The sequence below is a fragment of the Oxyura jamaicensis genome, chromosome 3 (assembly GCF_011077185.1).
Source record: "Oxyura jamaicensis isolate SHBP4307 breed ruddy duck chromosome 3, BPBGC_Ojam_1.0, whole genome shotgun sequence".
NCBI classification, from domain to species: domain Eukaryota; kingdom Metazoa; phylum Chordata; class Aves; order Anseriformes; family Anatidae; genus Oxyura; species Oxyura jamaicensis.
The window spans coordinates 14,997,639-15,020,699 of NC_048895.1; the positions used below are offsets into that span (position 1 = coordinate 14,997,639).

The 23,061-nt window shown below is 44.5% G+C and overlaps 1 protein-coding gene and 1 long non-coding RNA gene across 13 annotated transcripts in view; one reads left to right on the forward strand and one right to left on the reverse strand.

Annotated features, from left to right (window-relative positions):
* The window catches only part of EHBP1 (EH domain binding protein 1), a 208,428-nt gene extending 185,450 nt beyond the window's left edge, over positions 1-22,978 (forward strand). For 11 of the 12 annotated variants that reach the window (XM_035322052.1, XM_035322050.1, XM_035322051.1 and 8 more), the window contains 4 exons: positions 15,914-16,013; positions 17,181-17,254; positions 22,418-22,532; positions 22,627-22,978. In XM_035322052.1, the coding sequence (XP_035177943.1) occupies positions 15,914-16,013; positions 17,181-17,254; positions 22,418-22,532; positions 22,627-22,717 (380 nt within the window). In that variant the 3' untranslated portion in view covers positions 22,718-22,978. Of the gene's footprint in view, positions 1,194-15,913; positions 16,014-17,180; positions 17,255-22,417; positions 22,533-22,626 lie in introns of those variants that run through there. The other variant, XR_004749520.1, reaches the window with a different exon arrangement.
* LOC118164510 lies at positions 10,352-12,061 on the reverse strand. The gene is made up of 2 exons (XR_004749524.1): positions 11,682-12,061; positions 10,352-11,476 (listed from the first exon to the last, which is right to left on the reverse strand). It is a non-coding gene; the product is annotated as an uncharacterized LOC118164510 (long non-coding RNA).
* Positions 22,979-23,061: the final 83 nt, after the last annotated feature.

Below are 23,061 nucleotides of genomic sequence, written 5' to 3' on the forward strand. Positions count from 1 at the left end.
TTGGGCTTCATTTTTTTTTAATCATCGTAGCAGTGGGCTTGAATAATGCTGTAATATTATTATTTTTTAATAAGTTAGCGATTCAAAGCTTTTAAAACTACATTTAAACAGTTTGTACTGCAAAAACAAGAAGTTAGAGAGAGATTCATTTTGCCCCTGGAAGAAGGTGTTATCTCCTTAAATGTATACCGAAAGAATATATTAGGTTGCAATTCCTGGCCCACAGTCATCAGTGCCAGTGAAATTACAAAACCAGCTCTTGGTGTATGCCTGAAGTCCATCGTGCCTCTCTTGCAGAACATAAACCTTGAAGGTATTGGCATTTTGTATGTGGGAACAGTGAAATTGCACCGATTGTCCACCTGCATTTTTTGAGGGTTGTAATTGCACGGATTAATCCCGGTGCTGTTTCATAATAGACTTGCTGGATGCAAAGCTTTCTATTTGAGTTGGCTGCAAGAAGGCTGCATTGTGTACAGTATATAATAATACATTATACTCTAGGTACTTTTTATAAACAGAGGCAGCGAGAAAAAACAAGCCAAGAACCAGGAGCTGAGAATCCTCACTTTTACAACAGGGATCCTGTTGTCCTGCTGCAGCAGGAAGGGGCTCGGAGAGAAGGTGACGTTTTGTAGCAAATAAAGCACGGGTCTCAACAGCTCCTGGATGAAAAGGGCTTTTTGTTGGCCATAAATATTGTGTCACGGCGGTGATTTCGCGTTGGGTGCTGTCTGCGGGGCAGCGCCGCCATTTCGGGGCGGCACCAGGGGATTTGGGGTGCGCTTTGCGGCGGAGCGTTTCTTTCAAACTCCCGGCCTGCCCGTAGCGAGGGTTGACATCAGCTTCATTTACTCGTATGTAGTTGGGAAAGCACTCGCGCGAAGATCACAAATCTGCACGCTGCAGCTATCTGGTTCGCAAGTTTAATCAGAGTCCCAGAAAGTTTCATTGTGGCTGCATGCAAATGTATTTACATAGGAATGGGTCTTGGGCTCTTTAAAGAAGGCAACAAAGTTGAAGACTGAGGCCAACAAATAAATGAAAGTTTCTCTAAATCCATTGGATAATAGAGGCAGTGTTAAGGCTAACCACAGTGTTGAACTAAACAGAGGGATTACTCCTGGGTTTTGCATCAGTTGTTTTCTGCCGGGTGGCCTCACTTGTCAAAAAAAAAAAAAAAAAAAAAAAAAGTTTAACGGGAGAACATTCACATGGCACGTTGAGAAAAGAAGTATGCTTAATTCCATCAAAGCTCAGAAATCAGTCATTAATTTATTCTAACCTCCGATTGTTGGTCATTTGTGAAACATCTGGCCTTGAAGTCATAGGAACCCAAACACAAGTACAATGTGAGCCCTTCTGAGGACGGGGCTCTGGGGGAGCGGGCGCCGGGCTAGCCTGGGGGGAGCGGGGGGGCGCGTGCTCCCGAAGTTGCAACTGCCTCTTCAGTCCTGAGACTTTGCAACATATTAAAATGAATCCTTCAGTTAATTTACTCTCGAAATTAGATTATTGTTCATTTGCATCTTGGAAAAGTTGTGCCATTAAAAAGAGCCGCTTTCTTCATGGTGAGTTAGCAGTCAGATATTTAGCAATCTTGCAGCTTGCAAGTTAGAAATAGTTTCTAATGAAGTTGAAATTTGAGATAGAAAATGTATAAAAGCTTTCAGGAAAGACATACCCTATTTTCCATATGGCTAAGTAATTGTTATGATATTTGTTTTAAAGCTGGACTTAGACACTCCTGACTGCCCTCTAATTTGATATGGCTGGTCCAGACGATTCTTCTTGAGGAAACTTTCGTAGCAGAATGCAGTGGAGGAGATAAATAATTTTGCAGCTATAAGCACATTGCAAAGTATAGAAAATAATTCAGTCCTCTCCACTGTGGTGCGTGTAACAGTCTCCAGGTTATTTGACTCTGCGAGGAGTTTGAATGAAAAGGAACTGAGTGATTAAAAGCAGATTGGAAATAAAGGTGGCACCTCGGAGCTGGCAAAACTCTGCCTTTTGTTAATCTTAAAATAATGACTGCTATTGCGTTCTGTGGGCTGGGGTTTTGTTTTCGGCTGGGGAGGGAACAGAGCTCTTCGTGTGTAGCTGAAACGTTGCTCAATCCCCCGTGATGAAATCCACTGTATTTCACGTGGGCGTAGGGTGAAATTAGAAATTAAATGTGAGGGGGAAGTGGAGACCTGGCAATCCGCACGGCCAGGCTGGTGGGGGCATCTCCCTTACCTGCCCATACTTTGTTGTTGTTTTTAAAGGCCCGTGTTTCCTTGCTGGCCTGGCCGTTTGTTTCCTTGGTGAGAAAAGAAACTTGCCATTTTGGCAAACGTAGCAATGCTGTCCGAACACGTAACAGAAAGAAAGAGTTTAGAAGGTTTTGTGTGAAGCGCTTCTTTCTCTTGGTATTTGGTTAGCCTTTCCCTCATTGCTAAGTAAATAAATCTTTAATCCCCATCCCATTGTAAAATTTACTGTATCGGAATCACGACCATTGTAACTCCTTTCAAGCCAGGTTTTATCCTTTCACACTGAAGGGATATCTGCAGCTTTGGCACTTTGACACATTATATTAAAAAAATACAAAGAGCGAATGAGGGCTGAGTTAATACACGTGGATTCTCAGAGCTGGCTTGTTGCTTCCGTGGCGTGGCCATGAATTCAGCAACATGAATTCGAAGCGCTGGGGATCCCGTGGGTGCTCGCGGACACGATGGGATGCCGACGTGGAAGTCGTGCTCCAGCTTTCGCAGCCAGCCTTCCCCAAGCACTGATGGCCAAAGTGCCACCGGGATGGCGGAGATGAGAGCGGAATCTCTTTAAGCTTGTGAAATGTAACGTTTGAAACGACGCTTTGAGAACGTGCAGATTATGGCTGGCGTGGTGGCTCTTCCCAGCGCTCTGGGAAATGAGCTGTTGACATTCTTTTGGGTCATCATCCGAGATAGGAGGGCAACCGCAAGGATTTAGCAGATAAATTCATCCAAAAAGACCTTTATCCATTTCACTACGACTTGGAAATGTTCATGTCGGATAGCAGCATTAATGTAGCCCTTTTAGCCCTTCAAAGTGAGCCTTATGTTTAAAAAAAAATAAAAATCAAATGACCGGAGTAATAACTTCTTTAGGTCTTCTAAGAGGTAATTCATTATTTACATAATTCTAGAGTATAAATCAATCATTCCTTCAAGAGGCTCTGAAATAGAATTGGGATCTTACAGAGGGAGAGAGTCTCTTTTGAATTCTAATCAACTGGATCTGTCTCAAATGCACTCCTAGTTGATTGTAAACAGTGGAATTTAAATTAATTTCTTCTTATCTTGTCTTTTGAAGAAAACCAGCAACATGTTTAAAAGGTTTTATTTTTAAACGCAGCTCAGAGTTTATTTGGGGGGGGGGATTTTTGTTCTTTTTTTATATATATTTTTTTACTTGATAAAACAGGTGTTTGGCAGGATGGGTTTTGACAGCCAGACTACGATTCTGCATCAGTCTAGGTTATTATGAAATAAATAGGAAAAAAAAACTTTTTGACTTGAACTCGAATGATACTATATAGGCTGAATGTGCAGGGAAGGTTCCCACAATGCACTGTGAAAACCTAGGCTAACAAACACCCTGCTGCGTTGAAAACCCCCAAAAAAGACAAAAGCACAATGAAATAGAAAGCTTACCACCGGTAGCTTTCAAAACGACAAACTAGGCAAACTATACATCTCCACCACTCCAATTTTGTCAGAATGCTAATGAGCTTGCTCTGATCTTTACTCGGCTTCCCGTGTTTTCTACATCTTCAAGGACCACATGGCGCTAGCAAAATAAAGACAACTAAATGAGAATTTCGAATGCTTTTTGTGTTGGGACCTGGTGCCTTTCAGTTGACGCACTCGTTGAATATTCTCAACTTAAAAGCGTACAACAGGGGGCTGGGTATGAACTTTTTAGCGGGGGAAATTTGTACAAAAGTAAATTAGTGTGATGAGGAAAATATGAGAAAAATTTCTGATTAATTTCCACTCCATAATATCAATGACACCTTCAGCCCCTCTCATACTCCTCTAACAAGAGATGCTGATAAAAGATGAATGATTCTGTGTTGTTCACAGTGAATGTTTAGTGGTTTTTTAATAGCAGCATTCTACATAAAAGGCACCAGGAAGTACTCTGCATTAGCAGTTGAGATCACTAGTTAATAGGATGATGTCTTTTAGCTTTTGTCACAAGATTATTAGAAAGGATGGGTTTCTGTTCTCATCCTGGCATACTTCGGAGTGCTTCTTGAGTACAAGTGCTAAAATACAGGTTTCTCTGTATTGTTTCGCATGCAAAGTAAAAGCCCTTTTAATGCAACACCTTTTACTTTTTTTACCAGGTGATTTTGTCATTGATCTCTTATCTGCCCCCCTTTAGCTGTATTAATCACTTGGAGTGTTCTGCTTCTCAATGGGTGCTTGATGATGTATATGTGTACAGATTCACTATCAAAAATAAATCCCTTATATGCTCTGCACCTTCACAAACCTGATTATCAAGCTGTATTTACCAGCCTGCATTATACGGTCTTGAATGCTTCCTACCGGACTCCGTCGGTCTGTAATAGGAATTTGCACTTGGGGAGGGGGGGCTAAGCTAGGAGGAGGTACCACACTCCCGAAAACAAGTTTTGTCTTTTAAAAACAATTGTATTCGCAATTCTCTTTGGCGTTTTCAGAAGTAAATGTGGGTTTATATCCGCCAATGTTAGCACCAGGGGAGGAAAATTATGAATGTTCAGTTTTGCCTGAGAGATGGGCTCCATTTAAAAGTTGTTTTTGTTACGGTCCTCTCTATCAGCAGGAAGGGATACATTTGTATATTAGTCCCTTTTGTATGCTTGCTTCTCTCTTCAAAATACACTTCCTTGGACTAACTATTGCTCCTACCCAAACTCACGCGTACCAACAGGCTGACCGTGCCCTCTCTTGCCACAAGATAAGCTGTGAATCCTTAGGAGAAGCATAGCTGCAGTTGTTTGCTTGGTAAGCAGAAAGTATGAAAAATGTCTGTACATATACGTAAGGAAGAAGTTGTAGCGAGGTAGGGAAATCAGTATGGTCTTTTCATATTTTCGTATCCTACCAGAATCAGAAAGAAGGAATTAATAACACCACGTTTTTTCCAGCATTGTGCCACCCTTGCTTTCCACGTGTGATTGTTTTGCTTAGTTCAGCATGATTAAGCTCAGGTGAGCTGAAAGCTGGCCAGACCACGCAATGGCAGAGAGTTGTCTGACTGAATTGTGAAAGACAAAGATGGTGTCGTGTGCCAAACCAGAGTGAGAGAAAGGGCAGTATAATAATGGCACAGAAAACCAAAAGGTATTGCCGAATGCAGTATTTTTACCATCGACATTTTTGCATTTAACATAAAAGGTGAGCAAAAGCATTTAAAAAACCATAGATATGTGAATGATGTGTACATGACACTGGTTTGGGTTTTTGCTGTATTTCCTCCTAGATACATCTGAAGTTTAGGAGGCCAGCAGTATATTACTAGTAGCAATTTGTGTTGGGCAAAATAAAAGGTTTTTGACACTTGAGCACGAGAAGATGGTTTAGTGTTTTACTGTAACTTGATAATATTTCACAAAACCATGCATTGGTAGTTACTGCTTTTTTTGGACCAGTAACATGATGAAGCACTTCACGAGATGCTTCTCTCTGCAGCATTCAGGAATGTCAACTTGTCAGAATTATGGGAACGGGAGTTTTGGCAGCTACCAAAACTTTGGGTGAGAGAAGTGTGACGACATTTCGGTCTGGGTCACGTTTACAATGTGTTCCATGTCAAGTCTAAGTGTGACTTGACTGCCTTGAATCACACTGAAGCCTACAGAGCTCTGAAGAAACGCCTGCTAGCATTGAATTCAAGCAGTGCAAAGCCATTCATTAGAATTTGTTAAGGCAAATAAATTGGATCGCTAGTAAGATGTTTTCCTGACATGAGTTTCCCAGATCTTCCCCTTTCATATGCTCATTTCCACACAAGCAGTATGTTTGTAGTTGCTGGGATTTTATGAGCAATTGAGAACTTCTTGAGTTCTTGAGGCTTGTCAGCCTTTCTTCAGTTTTCCTTCTGTCGTGCTGCCTCCACAAAGTCTCTTGCTGGCCAATTTGTTCCTCTCCAGTCTAATTCCTCCTCTCAGCAGTTCCTGTGAAGCAATCTTGGCTTGCCTTCGCTAAAAAGGAAGATCAGCCAGCCGTACCTTTCCAAATGCCCGGCATCTCTACCGCTGAGGAGCTCCCACTGAACAAACACACCATGCCAAACCCCGGAGTGCGTGGTTCTGACTCTCTCATTCACCACATCTCTTCAGTCTCAGATCCATGCGTTTACAGGCAGAAGTTCCCAGGAAGAGACCTGTCCGAGACCAGAGGCGGGCAGCGTACATGTTCAGCTTTCCCAGGCCAAGTTCATTAAATTGTAAAGAAGCTCAGCAGCGACGATGACTGTAGTTATTTTTTTTCTCAAAGCAATACCACGTTGCCGTTGGCTGCCTAAGGACTGAACGAGAGGTCGGCCTCCTCTCCGTGCACTTCCCTGGCTGTAGCCTCATCATTGCCTTGAAAGAACCTGTCAACAAAGTGCTTGAAGCCAGCTTGAAGAAGAGAGCCCGAACGCAATGCTGCCCGCATAGCAGGAGGCTACTCTGGGAGAGCCCTAGGCGCTATGAATAGACTTGCAAGCCTTCCAAAAGTCTTGCAAGACCCAACAGACACTTGCTTCTTTTAACTGATTTCCATCTTTCTTTGTGGTATTGCTGTATAAATGGTCTTTCATGTGGTCGGCATAGGCTTTGGCTTTATGCCTGGAAGTTAGCTTTCTCTGCAACCAGCTCCTGCTTGTAAAAAGAATGGTGAGGAGAAATGCACTTCTGTCACCCCGGGGGCTTCCAGCCCATGGGGCCACTGCAGTCTACAGAAAACCCTGTTATTTTTACTCGGGTTTCTCCTTTTTACCACCGAAATCACTTTTTCTGTCAACACTGGAAACCATGGAGCCCCAGGACACCTCAACTGAGCTGAACTTGCCCAGTTAGCCCTGGGAAGCTTTGGGTCCCAGAGGTACGAACCTGCCAACTCCCTGTAAGACGAGGCGTCTTCATTACCATCAGTAGAAGGTCTCATTCTATCAGTGCTAGCTATTACCTCCCTTCAGACAGTTGTTTGGGTTAAACTCAGCCCTGTCCAGTAAAGAAGTGATTTTTTTCTGTCCACTGCCCCTTCCCAGGCCCAGGAGAATATATCCTGAAGGAAGTAAGGCAACACTTGGTGGAAATGGGATAATGTAATAGTAGAGCACATTCCAAAGACTTTAAGGTTAGCTTCCCTCTGACTTCAGGATTGTAACCAGCCATCTCTCGCCACATGAACAGGCAACTGGGGTGTGAACCGGGCTAAGAAGTAGTCACGAGCCATGGAGTAATTACTGTCACTTACAACAAAGCATCCGACTCTACTTTTTGACCTGCAAGCAAAATAGTTTGTCTGCCAGACCATCATCCTGCTCTTGGTGATTTTCCAAGTGTCAACTATTGTTTTTTTTCCATCGCTTCAAAGGTTCAAGTGTCCCAGTTAACAGTGCATGTTTCCTGTGCTGCAAGCAAGGGTCTGATGTATACTCTTCCCAAGCCTGTGCTTCTTCTGAAGTTGTGCTACGGGAGAAAATTTGGGAATAAAGAATTGCAGAGTGTGATGAAGGACACGTGTTGGTTCTGCCCAGTGCTAGGGTCCCTGCAGGCACTATCCTCAGGAAGGAACCACTGCTTTCTTACAGGAGTCTCTCCAGATTTTTCACTTGAATCTCACCTCTTGCTGTCTGAATTTTGGGCCATGAGCTATTCATTTTCTTGGTCTTGGTTGATAACCCCACATTTAAAATGCACTCATTTTGATCAAGCCCAGGCGTTCTGTTTCAGTTGGTTTTCTGTTATTTTCTAGTGGCCACTCTGTTGAGTTGTCTAGAAAAAAAATCTGCAGTCTTTCAGGCAGTTCATCTTTTGTGGAAGTTTTGATCCTGTGATAATTTTAGGTTGCCAAGACGGCAGGCCACAAATGTTTGTCTTTCTGTGAGTCAGTCCCACTGCAGGTAGAATAAATCCTTGTCTGCGCTGAGATGTGGTCAGAGCCCTGACCTCCTGTTTACACAGCTCTCAAAGTTTTAAATAGGCTCTCTGATTTATTGTGTCTCAGAAGCCAAAGAAATTACAAGTTTCCTGCTTGATATTAAGCTAATTTGATGTGTTCTTGCGATAAAGGAATTCCCTTGGTCGAGGCTCTGTTTCGTTAGGGTTACAGTATTTTAGGGGCTGAAACAGGCAGACAATGCACTGCAGTGCAATTCTGCCTGGCAGATTCTTGGCAGTCGGCACCTACCTTTATGAGACTTCATTGTGTGGACATCAATGTCTCCTTCTCAACTGCTCTCAGACAGCAAGTTAGTGGCCATGAATTTGCCTTTCTAATGTTCCTTAGGCATTTTCCCATCCAGCTCAGACTAGGAAAATCATTCTAGGGCTTCCTCTGATAGCTAGCACTCCTGCAGTGTCATATATAGAGGGCTCCCGTCCTGTCTATCTCTTGGTGGCTATTCTCGTTCATTTTCAGTGATTTATAATAACGAAGGAGGTCCCTGTTCAGTGAAAGGAATAAGTATTCTGGAAGAAAGCTGGGCATGGTAATTCTGAAATGGGAGGTATGAAGCTCAAGGTCGAGCAGCCCTTCTGTTCATGCTGTGGGGTGCTTACTGCAGGCTCTGTTTTGACACTTAGAGCTATTTTACTCAAAATTCTGAGATTTTCCACCAAAGGTTGTCCTCTTAAATAAGAGAACAGAGAGGTCTCTTTTGGGATGCCTCAGTTGCACTCAGGGAAGAGCTGTGAATGGCTAGTCATTTCCAGATCCTCACTGTAACTTGCAATCAAGTTGGATGTGTTTTGGAGTAGGTCTGGTGTAACTCATCTTTAGGAGGAATATTAGCTGTGAATGTGGACTTTTCTGCCTAAGTGTTTGTTAAATTCAGTAACTTGCTTTCAAAATGAAAGCTCATCTGTGTACAAACTGTTCACAGTGGGTGAGATGAGAAGACTGTTAAAAGCAGTGGAAAGTCTGCTGTTGATTTTGAAGGGTTCGAGACCTTCCACCAGCCTTTGCGAGTGACGTGACGTTGGTCAGCTGCGACACACGGTGTTGCTTCTCTTCCCTGCCCGAGCTTCCTTTTTGTAAAGCTGTAATTGCCACGGTGGATCAGCCCCGTGATCTGCTCAGGAATATTGTCTCATAGAGGGATGGGTTCAAGTTGAACCCTGGCAGGGGAAAGAAACTCTGCAGGGGCCAGCTACAGGCTAACCTGTCCCCAGGGATCATTTCAGTCAACCTCTAAAAATTAAAGGTTCCCTCGTGTCCTAAAGCAGGCAGATCCAATTCCTACCTCTTGCTTTTTGTTTGTTTGTTGGGATATTTATTGCTACGGCTTTGCCTCCCCATAGTCACCATTCAACTCGGTTTTAATTCTTGCTGAGCTCTCAGTTTCAACATCGCCTTGTGGCAACGAGTCCTACTGGTAAATGACGAGGCTTTGAGGGAAGGCAGTTCTTTTTATCGGTTTTAAACACACCACCTTCAATTTCAGTGCATTTCTCCAGGTTCTTAGGAGACAAGATGAGGCACATCCTCAAACTATTCCTTTATTTGCTATTCATGTTCTCCTTCAGGTAAACAAGCCAATCTGTCCGGTCGCTCCTAATACAGAAACTCGTAAAAACGCATCCCCATGATTGGATGAATGCAACTTTATTTATTTATTTATTTATTTTTCCAGCAGGCAAACAAACACAGTGGTGTAGGTTTTCAAAAGAGCTTCCCGTTAAATTTGTGGATTTCACCGGCATTTGGACGGCTCTCGGTGGCCATCTCGCCCCTGTCAAACACCAAAATAGCACGGCCCTAGCGAAGTTGGCCAGTTTTTGTCATTATTCGCCCCGCTCCAGCTCGCATGGGCTGGCATTCTCCTGCTGGCCTCTTCACCCAAGTGTGTTGAGTGAAGAAAGCTTCTTCTATTCTGTTTTAAAACTGTGTGTAAACACCAGCAAATGGGGGAAGAATGGGCTCTGTCTTAAGTAGGTTGTTTTTCATGTAGTTCTGTCGAGGTAAATGGGGAGATGGGGAGCTGTCAGTGTTTAACCGTGACACCATGGCACACACTATACTCAGTGCAAATAAAATTTAAAAACAATTACTGCTCGAGACAGCATGCAAAGTGATTTCTGTAAACCTGTTATTTCTTGCCAGATTGAATGGGCTGGTTTGGGATGCTGATAGAAAGCCTTTATTATTTATCTTCTGTAGGTTGTAATTCATTTTTGCACAACAGCTAAATACATTTACATTTAAGGATTTTTTTAAAATATGAATCTATTGGCTTATCTTGACAGATTTACGATGGTATAAAGTGTAGAGGAGTTACTGTGTTCATCCATTTACACTGTAAACTAATCTTGTCCCTGCATGTTGCTGCTTTTTCTTCCTTTTAAGTGGTATTCACAGTGTTTTGTAGCACTTTATTCTCTGTTTTCTTAGCAATGTACAGTTTTGCTATGTTAATCCATATTTGGTTTATCTAATGACTAGCTGCCCGAAAGGCTTAAAAATAATGGATCTAATGGCACATACACGTACTGATAGCTGGCTAATCACAAGGGGTGTGTTGGGAAGTATTTTCAGCAGGAAAGAAAAACAAAAAAGCGATCTCTCTTTCAAATTAGTTCGGGACAGCCATTTGTCCAAACGCTCCTTATTTAAATATTTAACAAATAATTAGCTTACAGTTCAAACAGAAACCTATTTGTAAATCCTGAAGAAAGTAAAGGGGAAAGGTATTTTGTAAAGACTGCCTGGAAGCTGTGCAGCACTAAAAAATAAGCTAGTCCCTCGTATTGTTCTCAAAAAAAATGGTAACATACAAACATGCTTGTAATTCTTGAGCACTGAAGATGAAAATTGGCTCAAGTTGTAACTGAATCACAGTCACAAAAATACCATTTGAATACGTGTGATTAACCCCAGGAGAAACCAAAGTTGGGGAGGGGAGGCTGTGTTGCTGTTGGTTGTTTGGCTGTTATTAAAATTCGGGCTTCCTAGGACAAAATCACCGAACTGCATGCTGCAGCCTTGCTTGAAGCCTGTGCAGGAGCTGTTGCAGCGTGGATCCACACCTCTGAAGCCAGTGGGAGTTTCTTGGATCCGAGGGCAGAATTTAGAGTCCTGGGCTAGTGCGGGCTTGGTGCTGGGCTCGCTCCTAATCGCCGAGGAGGGTTCTGGTAGATGTCAAGTGAAGGGAAGAATAGAGCACGCATCCTTCACCACTCAAGCCAGACAATGAAATTAGAAAATGGCACTGAGAGTTGATGTGAGAGAATTCCCCTGGATTCCTAGAGGAAGAATAAAACCAGAGTGTATTGATTTAAAACAAAACAAAACCGAAAAAAGAAATAAAAGAAAGGAAGAGCGGAGGAAGAAAAAAGACGAAAACTAGATTAGAGGAACCTTGCCAGAATTCGCCTCAGAACATATCTAGTAATAAAGCACAACATCAAAGGCTGTATTGTCTGTTTACATAAGGACGTGTGTACTTACTGTTTCGCCTCAGTTTCTGGTTCTGCCTTTCTCAAATCTCTTACCGTGCCTTGTGCGTGCAGAGGATGGCTGCGGCGCTAACCAGTCTTATTTGAAGACTGCTTTCAGAAGTCATTAGTGAGCTATGGGATAAAAGGTGTAACCGTAATTATGTGTTAAAGAGAATGAATCTGCTCTGCTAGATAGTTAACCAGGTGAGGTTAAACAAGATAAGATGAATTCTGGTCTTTTTAGAAAACTGACAGTCTTCATTTTAAGCTACAATGTAAAGTGCTTTATCCTGAGATTAAGTATTGTGGCAGAAGCTAAAACTGCCTTTTTCCCCTAACCGTGCCAGAATACAACCTCCTTTTCTTTTTGCGCTAACAAGACTGCTTTACCACCACAGCCCACTCTAAGTAATTAAATCAATCCTTTGTACTTACCGTATTCTCCTCTAGTGACGGTACTAGATCTGATTATATGCTTCATGCATATTCAAAGTACGGCACTGACAGCTCTTTAATGAGCTCTTACTTAATCAGTACGAACAATGTTCATCTTGTTCTTTTTTGCCTCATACATTAGAGCTAGGAACAGTTGGGGAAAAAATGAAACATCCAGCATTCATTTGAAAAATATATTGTACTTTGAAAAGTGTCTAAGCTGGGGAAGTTGCATTCTGCCCTTTAAAAGTCTGATGGACAAATTGGATTACTAGTATTGGATTAAATAACAAATGGTTAGAGGAGAAATGAGAAAAGCTCGCTGTGATCACAGGCTTTAATATTTTTTGTTACTTATAAAGCTGAAGGGGTCTTTAACCAGTTATTAAAGTCAGGATTAATTTGTAATGGTCCAACTTACTAGCTTTAAAAGGGTTTTGTTGTTGTTGTTGTTGTTGATTTTTATCCAAAACACTAGTGTAATGCACGTATTATGGACCAAAATTTAAGTTTAAGATCTGTGGGCTATTTATAGATTTTCATCCTCTTGTCCTGGCTCAGATAAGGGGTTTGCATGCAGGTATCGATTTGTGCTCAAACATGTTTTTCGCTTCATTTGAATAATCTGTACAGTATTTTTCTTTTCGGAGAATAACACGGGTACTGTTCTGATTTTAATTTTCAAACCTTTGCAGCAAGTAAATGAAATCCTTGTTTTACACTTGGAAAGCGGAAACAGAAACGACCGCTGCAGCAGCATGGTTTTACGGGGTGCAAATGTGAAATGAGATGGGGGAAAGGCTTTTTTTGTGTATTTTGGTTTAGAAAGTGCAAACTTGAGTTTAGCTTGCAATACGGCTGTTGAAATAACACCGAGTTTTTCTTTGTTGAAAGTGTTTTGCTGCATCCTTCCACCAAAGGGGGGCTTGGGGGGGGGGGGAGGGAGTAAATTAGCTAATGGCTCCGGATTTGCTGAAAACAGTTATTTAAAAATTATATGTATGGCAGTTCATCTTTATTTTGCTTGCCTGGGAAAAATCTGTTTCAGCTCTGTGCACAAGAATTTAAAAGCTCTTGGTCAACAGCAACAACAAAAAAAGAAAATATCACAATCTACTGCTATTAATATTGCACACATGTGTCATTTCACTGATCAAAAAGGCCTTCACCAGGGTACAATTGGCCTTTTTCCAAATTGCAAGCTTTTTCTCAGCTTTTTCTTTTCCCTCTTTCTTCTTTTGTTGCTGCCCAGGGATTTGTGCCTATCGCAGCCACTATCACATGACCGGTGTCAGGGCATCACATGGGCCAAAGTGAATACAAAAACAGCTACCCGAAAAGATTAAAAATTCTGTAAAACAATACCGACTTTGTTAACTCGCTTTAAAACAGCCTCGGCAGAGGATATTCCGTGGGTTTTGCTAGCAGCGTAGAAATACCAAAATAACGCACCTGTAAGGTCTGTGAGCTTTACCTACATCTTTTCTCATTATGCATTGCAACCGACTTTGTTAGGAGGAATGTCTTAAGAGACAAAAGTTTTTATCTTAGGTTTATGTCCTTCCCTTGAGGCTGTGTGTCGTGAAATTAAAGTTCAGATCCTCAGCTGGTAGAAATGAGGCGAGCTGCTCCAAAACTTTTCTGTCCCATCTCTGTGTGTCTGTTTGTAAAGGCTTTGCAAAATGAAATGCAGCAAGGGCTTGCATTCAGAGTGCATCATGTATCTGGAGATCCCAGACCATCCCTAGGAACAGCAAATTTGGTGCCATAAATCGATGAAAATGTTACTATGGCCACACAATTCTGTTGTGAGAACTTGTTTTCACCTGCAGCGTGGCAATCTCGTGTGCCACAAAATAAACGGATCGCTTTGCGGGGGTGAAGCAGCAATCTCTCTCCTCTTCCTTGACACCCCCAAATAAATTCCAGCTACTTGGTGCACGTCAGTGAAAGCTTGATGCTATCGATTATCATCTGCTTCTAGAAGCAGACCCCATTAGTTGGACCGATACAGCGATTCCTTTGATCTGCAACTTAACAGCAAACTATACCTATAGGACTTAATCCTCTTCGGGGCAGCGCTGAACTGCAGAATATGATTGTAAGTGCTGGGTGAGTGTGGCATAATCTTTTCTGCATGAAACCAGAAGTGGAGGTCTTGGGGGCAGGGTGTTTCTACAGGGCAAATTCTTCCCGGCATCGCTCCAGCAGAGCCTGGCCACTGCTCCTCCTGCTTGGAAGAAGAACGTGCCAAATGGTGCAACTTCATTTAGCCACGTGGGCCCACCAGCTCCACTCCAAATGGACCCACTTCACTCTTAATCTCCTTTGCCTTCCCTCGTGGGGATGCTCCAAGCCTGGAGAGGCCACGGGGTAGAAGCAGGCTGGCTGAGGAGGTGGCTCTGTGCAGGTCTGTGTGTGCACGCCGCCGTGGCACGTGGGTTTGAACGTGTGTGTGTGGCAGGCACGTACGTGCACGCATTTCAAATGCCCCCATCCAGGAGCTGAAAGCTTTCTCTCAGAGCAAAGCAGTATTTTTGCTGGTGTCTTTCCAGCTTCTGATGCTGGAAACTAAATCTCTGCACCCAGGGATCCTGCAGTTCCCTGACTGTACAGCACCTTGCATCAGAGATTTCAAAACGCCTTGCAGACATCAAAGAATTAACTTTTAGCACCCTTGCAAGATAGGTACTTGTGGTTATCCTTATATTACACACAAGCTGCTTAAATGCAAACGTGCCCACGGTCTGTCTCCTGGTGAATGGATGTGGAAGCTGGCAGAAGCCCCTGCTCGTGTTCCTTTGCCACTGTTCCAGGTTTCTTCCCAGGTTAATTTGAACCCTAAGAAATGTGTGGGTTTCATAATTCAACAAGGCCCATGTCATTTTTGCTCCTCAACCTGAGAGATGAGAAAGGGAGGTCACTACAAAGGTGCAGTCTGCATGGCGGACTTGGAGGAGTTTCCTTCCAGTCCCCTGGCTGGGTCACCCTGTTGGCCAAGTGACCCAGCTACACCGAAAGGACAGCCAGGGACATCCTGGGTCTGCCTTTCCCCTCCATTGTGCGACAGTGCGGAGGTGGCAACGTAGACTCTTAAAAATGCAGAGTCCAGGCAGGTTGTGGAGTCTCCTTGATCCTACCTGGATGGGCACAGGTCGGGGAAGGGGCTGCCAGCCCATATGTATGCACGGGGGGTTCCTTAGGCAGCTGGACCCCAGGTGCTTGTTTTGAGTGTCCTCACCTATGGGTGAGGACAGGAGCAGCACTGGAAGAGTGGCCATAAGCTCAGTGAAGTTGAGCAGGGCCCCACGCCTTGGCCAAGGGTTCAGGATTATGACCTCCTCTGCAGCTACGCTGATCCCCACCGCATAATCCTGACTGCCCTGGGTTTGCTTGGGCAGAGCGGATCTTGCCCACAAGGGTTGCTTTTTGTGTTTGGAAGCCTCTGATGTCCAGGCGTCTTTTAGCAGCAGCAGGACTTTTTATTGGGAACAGAGCAACAATAGCATTCTTTCAGTAAAATTTAAGATACAGTGCTTTCTAAAGGTGTTTGTTTAGGTGAGTCTGTCGGCATGGTAAAGAAGACTAAAACATACGCTGCAGCGTGTCTGCTTTCAAAGTTTTATTTACGGAGCTAACAGCATTAGGCTGCAGTTCTTGCATTGTAGTCTTGGGATATTTTTACCATTTGAGAGCACACCTTGTAACGTTCAGTGATATTAGAGACGGGCGCTTCAGCAACTGAATTGAAATACATGGCTCAACTTGTGAAATGCCACCTAAGTAATGAAATGCCTTCTATTCCAGGAAGAAACACGGAAGAAGAGGAAGCTATGATGCAGGAGTGGTTCATGCTGGTTAATAAGAAGAACGCGTTAATAAGACGAATGAACCAGCTTTCTCTCCTGTAAGTACGGATGGTTACGTGTAGTTACAGAAGGCTGATTTACAGGAACATTTACCCAGCAGATAGATGCAAAACTTTTTGCTTTCTCCCCGTCCGACTTCAAAATGTTTCCTCGTGAACAAGGGGTGTGGGGGATTTGTGGAGCACGTCAAGTAACTTGTTTTTCTCATATTTCAAACTTGACAATGGAAAGCGTGCAATGACACGAGATTAGCCAGAGCTGTGAAAAAATCTGAAATATTAAGCGTAGTTACATTTTCAAAGGCCCTACAGTAGAATAAAATTACATTTTAGAAATAGGCAAATAGATTTGTATTGTGCCTCAGATGTGACACGTGCAGACTATTCTGAGAGAGCGCAAAATTAGAGTCGGTACCTGCTCTGCAGAAATACTAAATTGCATCCCTCACTGAGCAGCGCCGGACTGCTGAAGGGATATTAGCGCATCGGTCACGCTGTGACGGTACCGCCGATCCTGCGAAGCGAGGCAGGTACAGGGAGGACGAATAAACTTTTTTTCTCTAGCACAGGAGAGAGAGGAAGGGAGAAGACGGCGCTGGGTTGCAGAGGCGCTCTGCCGTCGGCGCTTCTTCTCCAGCTTCCTTCAGTTGAGTGGTTCTGTTTCCTTCAGTGTGCCACCTAGTGTAGATGCCTGCGTACTTCCTTGGAAAGAGTCCGTGCTCACAAATTTCCTGCCGTGTCTGAACTTGACAGAGGATTCTACCTTAAAATATTAAGCTTTCTAATCCCGTGTCTAATTTTCATTATTCATTAGGGCAGAATGTATGTAGGATAATACTTCCAGCGCTATATTATCTTGGTGAATAGGCTGATGCTGGAATTTGTTCATTAGATCCGGGGGAATGTTTTATGCTTAGGACATTCCACAACAAGCTGCTCCAAGGATGAATATGAAATAATTATGTCCCGTACTACAATAGACTTAAACTGATGGAATTAAAGCCGACGATGGAGAAAATGAAAGGCCCTGATACTGAATATGCCACCTGAGCAAGGTTTTAAGTTTGTGTATCATTTGTTTGGAGTAGCTTAAAGTTAAAGAGAAAAGTCGGTTACGAGTCCTAAAATCAATGTAAGTTAAAGGTTCTTTTAAGTGTTTAATGATTTAGTAATTAACATATTGATGAACTTTTGCAACTTGCCTAGGGAAAAAGAACATGACCTAGAAAGGCGCTACGAACTGCTGAACCGGGAGTTGAGAGCAATGCTTGCTATTGAAGGTAAGAGCAGCACTGGGTGTTGAGGGAAAGAAAGTGCTTTCTGCCGAAGGTGGCAGCCCAAAATTGCCAAACGGGCAGGGTGTGTTGGAGCCTGGTTGAGAATTAATGCTGATATTTACATAACTCTGACTGATAGCACGCAACAGGTACACGGGGTCTCCAGTCCCATCCTAAATTTTTATTCCGGGGGAAAAAAGAAATCCAAGATACACGGTAAATGTCGTAAAAAATATGGTCTCTTTGGAATAAACTTGGAGAAAAGTGATGAGGAGGGTACGGGGTTCGTTGTTTTCGGTGCAGTAAAGCTCTCTCGGCTTTCCTGCGGTATCGCGCTGCTTTTCGTACCGCAGAAATGGGAAGGGGCAATCCTTACTTCTGCGTGTTGGCTAGGTCTCACGGCCGCGTTTTGGGTAAGTTTAGTAGGAGATGAACGATGAGTTTGTCTCACTGGGGGAAAAAAAGTGTCGTCGTTTTTTCTGTGGCAAACACTACGTTAGCCAAGTAAACATTTCATCAGAGGCAACCTCAGGATTAGTGCAATCCTTTGCACTTATTTTCTCCATTCTCTGCAACTCTCCAGAGTTTAGTCACCTTACCTGAATGAAAACTCATGGGAAGATTGACACACGGGATAAATGAAACAATTGCAAACTTTCCATAGGGCTTTCAAGTGAATTGTACAATAATCCTAGGGATGATTCATAATAAAAAATAAACATCCAGATAGCTTAAACCATTGCTTGCATTATTTTCTTATTTAAATATCTTAAGTGTTTTATAATGCTGTACTGCTTATACCTCTCAGTCACAAATGCTGTCATATAGTTCAAAGATGTTTGCTTAAAAGTTAATCCTTTGGGCTCTGTAAAATGGACCTTTTGTCTAATCAATGCAAATTGATTTTGCTATTCTGTATTGACCTCTTAACCCTTTGACTGTCCATGGTAATTTCTTTCTTCACCTGATAAGGTACCTGATCCATAATAAATCAATTCTAATTAGTTTGGAGACTTCACTGGAAGCGTAAGTTTGTAGCAAAAAAAAAGCAGCAGGTTTCAGGTAGCTTTTTCCTATCTATCCATCTGTGGTTACGTTTTTGCATAAGAACTACCCTCACTATATTCGTGGAAAAACTGGAGTCATAAACACATGCATTGCTTTCAGCAGAGACAAGCCAGATTAATTGGGAATCATTCTAATGAAATATTTTAAACGTAAAATACTCTAAAACCAAAGAGGAGTTGAGAGATACTGGATTTAAATCTTAAATTTAAATGCTTAATTGCCTCTTACATGTGCTTCTGTCTTGGGACGTCATAGCAGCAGCCTGTGAGTGCCTGTGCCGTTCGCATACTGGCTTGAACAAAAATCTCTCTCTTTAAAATTTCTTTTTTGCAAGTTCAGAGAGAAGCCAAAACCCAGGAAAGTCTTATTTTTGTCCCTCTTTCTTTTCTTTCTTTTTCTTTTCTTTTTCTTTTTTCTTTTTCTTTCTTTTTTTTTTTTTTTTGATACTGGTGATATGTAAACAAGGGCTTAGGGAGAAAACGTAGGTGCTGGCAAATTTCGGTTTTGTATTTTATTTGTGCAACAAAGTCTGTGCTTAGCGTTGTAAGCCTTAAAAGAGGTTATTATTCCACTAGAAGTTTTAGCAGCTCTCTGCTTTTACCTAAAAACCTATTAAAGGAGAAACTCTCCTAACAAAACGACTGCGAAATGTCAAAATACATGCTGGTGACACCTTCCCTGAGATGCGAGTGTCAGCGCGGTATTGCTTTCCGAGTCTGACATATGCTTGAGTGCAAAGATGCACTTTTTTGGAAGCGCCAAGTGCAAACACGCCATTTACAATGAGCCTTCCCCGCAGAAGAATTGGCTGCCCCAGCAGCACAGGCTCTGCGCTCAGAGGCCATTTAGCCGATTGCTAATGAGCAGTTGGGCTCCGGGAAAGAGTTGAAAGGACAGATCGCACTTTTGCCGGCACCGAGTCCAACCCTAAAATGTATGGGCAGGGAAGAAAGAGAGAGAGATACAGAAAATAAAACAACAGGACAGGACCGGTCGGTTTGTTTGTCTAAAAGAAAGGATTGTAAGGCAGAACGCACCAACCCAAACTGGAACTTAAAAAATAATATCTAAAAAAAAAAAAGCCTTTGAAAGGTGATAATTACTGTTTTGCTAAATTGCTCTAACTCTTCCACGCGTGACTGTGCTGTTTAAAAATCCATCAACCCGTTTACTTAGCTGGCCAATGACGGGGAGGGGGTGAAAAAGAAAAAAAAAAAAAGAACAAGAAGGAAGAAAAAGAGAGGCAGCAGCCTGGCAGGAGGCAGATAAAGGCTCGGCGCTGGCCCCGGCGGCGTGCGGGCAGCGCTGGCCGGAGGCACCGGGAGCTGCGGGGCGCGGGGATGCGGAGCCGGTGTCCTCACGTCCAGCTGCTAAAACGGAGGCATGGCAGGCTGAGGATGGCCACGGAAGGGGGGAAAATTTTAAAAAATAAAATAAAAGAGTCGGACTTCTTTTCCTTTTTTTTTTTTTCCCCTCCCGCTCAGCCGCAGAGATAAGGGAGGGCGAGCGGAGCGCTGCTTTCCTGGGGCCGCAGAGCGCTGGGGGCTTCAGCCGGGAGCTCTGGATGAGGAGGACCCGCTGTGCCTGGGTGCCAGGCCCCAAAAAACAGAGGGCACAGGGTTTGTCCAGACACATGCAGGCAGCGAGGTGCTGCTCCTCCTGCCCGCCTGGAGGCCGGCGGGCTGCCACGGGCACAGCTCTCCCAGCCCCACTTCCAGGCCTGCAGCGGCCGAGCGGTGCCTCGCTCGCAGCCACCTTTCCTCTGGCTCCTTTCCCCCTCCTCCCCTCCTTTTCTTTCCTTTTTTTTTTTTTTTTTTTTTTTTTTAATTTGAGATTTAATGCCTCCTTAGAAAAGATAAGTTCATTTTTGCACACCTTGGGGTAGCGTGTTCATTTTCTGCCCAAGAAATGGATCTTCTTTAGGATTTTGTACATCTTGATTTATTCTTGGCTTATAGTTTGAAGTGGGTGCTCTTCTAAAAGGATTTATGCATAGGTTCACTATTTTTGTAGTTATGGTTTATATGATAAGCTTTTTATATTTAAAATCAATATGTAATCCTGTGGAGGAGCTTATCCTCTAAAACCCCATTTGTAAATCTATTTTAGCTTTGTTACACCGCACAGCCACAGTATTCCATAGATTGATTAGGTTCAGCAGCAGAATCCTATCAAATGGCCTGCTCTGATGATGATGCAAACTCTTTCAGGATTGCTAGTTGACTGGAACTAAAGATAAGACTTGACTGCAATCCCCCAATGTGCTCTTTACAAAACTAGTGTTAATTTTCATCAAAGTGCCGGGCTTATTTATTAGGGTGGCGGGGCTGAAGGTTTCACTACGAGAACTTTCGACCATTTCTATGAAAGCATTTCTATGGGAACCGGCCGGCCGTTTGCTCCGAGTAATTATCAGTTTAAGCAGTGGGAGAAAAAAAATAATTAAAAAAAAAAAATATGAAGTCAACGAAGATGAATAATTGAAAACATTTCTGCTTTCGACGTGAATTTAACAAACTCCACAATTTCAAACTGCGCGGTGCGGGGGCTCGGGCTTCCAACACTTGCAGCTCACAGCCCGCCTCGGATCCCATTTTTGCCCAGAGCGTGGCTTTTCCACCAGTCCGACTGGGAAACCTGCAGGTTAGCCGGGGTTTGTGCCTCGCCGTGACCGGCGGCGTGGGCGACCCGTGCACAGGAGGCACAACAGGTAGGAGTCAGACTCGGGGGGTTTTGCAGGCAGGGATGCTGCCCCAAAACACTGCCTTGTTGGACGCACCGAGCTCGCCTGCGAGTTCCTGCTCCAATACTTTGCTCCTCTCCTACCCTACTGCCAGGTGACTTTCTGGCCGAGAGGAGGGGGACCGGCTGCTTTTCCAGGACACCAAGTAAAGCCCCTGCTGCCGGGCCGTATCTCAGCCTCTAGTAACCAACGGGTGCAGAAAGTGAGGGGAAAAAAAAGAAACCCAAAGCAGTTTTGTCCCGTGAAGTGTGGTGTCGTTGAGCCCACGGGGCTGGACAACAAAAAGTGCCTCTTTTTGGGGAGGGAAAATAGCAGGAAAGTCAGCAGCGAAGGGCTGAGCACCGAAATCTCTCGCCTGAAGGCTGCTCTCCCGAGAGCTGAAACTGCCGAGGAAAGTGGGGAGCCGAGGGGAGGAAAAAAAGGGATAAAAAAAAAAAAAAAAAAAAAAGGCAAGAAAGGGAGCGGCTCCAAAAAGCAGAGTTTCCGACTAACCAAAAGCGCTCAAAATCGCCTCCTCCAGCTCCTTGATGGAAACGGGGGAAACTTAACCCAAAAGTCGGGCCGGGATTTAAAAAAAAAAAAAAAAAAAAGTCGTGTCCGTGCCCCGCGGGGTTTTTTGGTGTTTTTTTATTATTATTATTTGGTTATTTTTCGGTGGTAGAGGCGAGGCCGGGTGGTGCCGCGGGTGCCCCCGGGGGCGACCGAGCGGGGCTCCGGGGCGCGACGCTGCGGGAGGAGGCGGCTGTCCCTTTTTCCTTTTTTTTTTTTTTTTTTTTTTTTCCTCCCTTTTTTCCCCTCTTAATTTCGGAGCCGGTGCCCTGTTTCCCTCCTCGCTCGCCCTGCTATCTCCCTCGGCATCTCCTGCTCCCTCGCTCATTGTTTACCTCCGTAATGAGGGAGGCGGGGATGGCTGCGGCGTGACTGACAGCGCACGGCCCGAGCCCCCGGGGCCGAGCCGGGCCGGGCCGGGCCGGGCCGGGGGAGAAGCCCCGAGGCTGTCCCCGAGGGGTCCCCTCGGTGCTGCCCGGTTTTGGGGTCCGCCAAGGGCCGGCGAGCAGCGGCTGCCACCCCCCGAGGGCGCCCCGGGAATTAGCGGGGAAACGCGGCCCCGGCCGGCGCCGAGGGGAAAAGAAACGAAACGAATTGGGGAAAAAAAAAAAAACAGTAAAATACAAATAAAGGGGAAGCAGCCGGGGGCTGCCCGCCGACTCCGTGCCCGGCGCTGCCCCAGCAGGTGCGCACAGACCGGGGCCGGAGGAGGACGTGGGGGGGACCCCTGCGCAGCGGGCTGCTCACCGCTGCGTTTTGTGCTTTTTTTGTATTTTGTTTTGTTTTTCTGTCGTCCCTGTCCTCAGACTGGCAAAAGACCGAGGCGCAGAAGAGGCGAGAGCAGCTGCTGCTGGACGAACTCGTTCTTCTCGTTAACAAACGGGACGCGCTGGTGCGGGACCTGGACGCCCAGGAGAAGCAGTGAGTGCGGGGCCGGGGGGGCACCCCCGCGGCGCCTTCCTCCCCCCCCCCCCCCCTCCTCCTCCTCCTCCCTCCCGCCGCCTTCTCTCCGCAGGGCCGAGGAAGAGGACGAGCATTTGGAGAGGACCCTGGAGCAAAACAAAGGCAAGATGGCCAAGAAGGAAGAGAAATGCCTCCTCCAGTGAGCGGCCCGCCCGCGGCGCAGCGCGGCTTTTTCAGACGGCTTCAAAATGCCGGCTGGGGGGGTGGGGGGTGGGAGGGAGGGGGGACGGACAAAAAAAAAAAAAAAAAAAAAAAAAAAAAGGAAAAAAAAAAAAGGTTTGGAAAACGAAATTGTAAAACTTTTTCCTCTTTCTTTCCGTTTTCTTAGGCCAGAGCTAGGCTGCGCCGGGCCCCGTCCCGTTGTGGGGTTTGGGGTGATTTTTTTTTTTAATTATCCCCTTTTTAAAAAAAAAAAAAAAAAATTGGGGGTTCCCATCCCCGGGGGGGGGCCGCTGAACGCGGCTTTTTGTCGTCCTCGGGTTAGAGA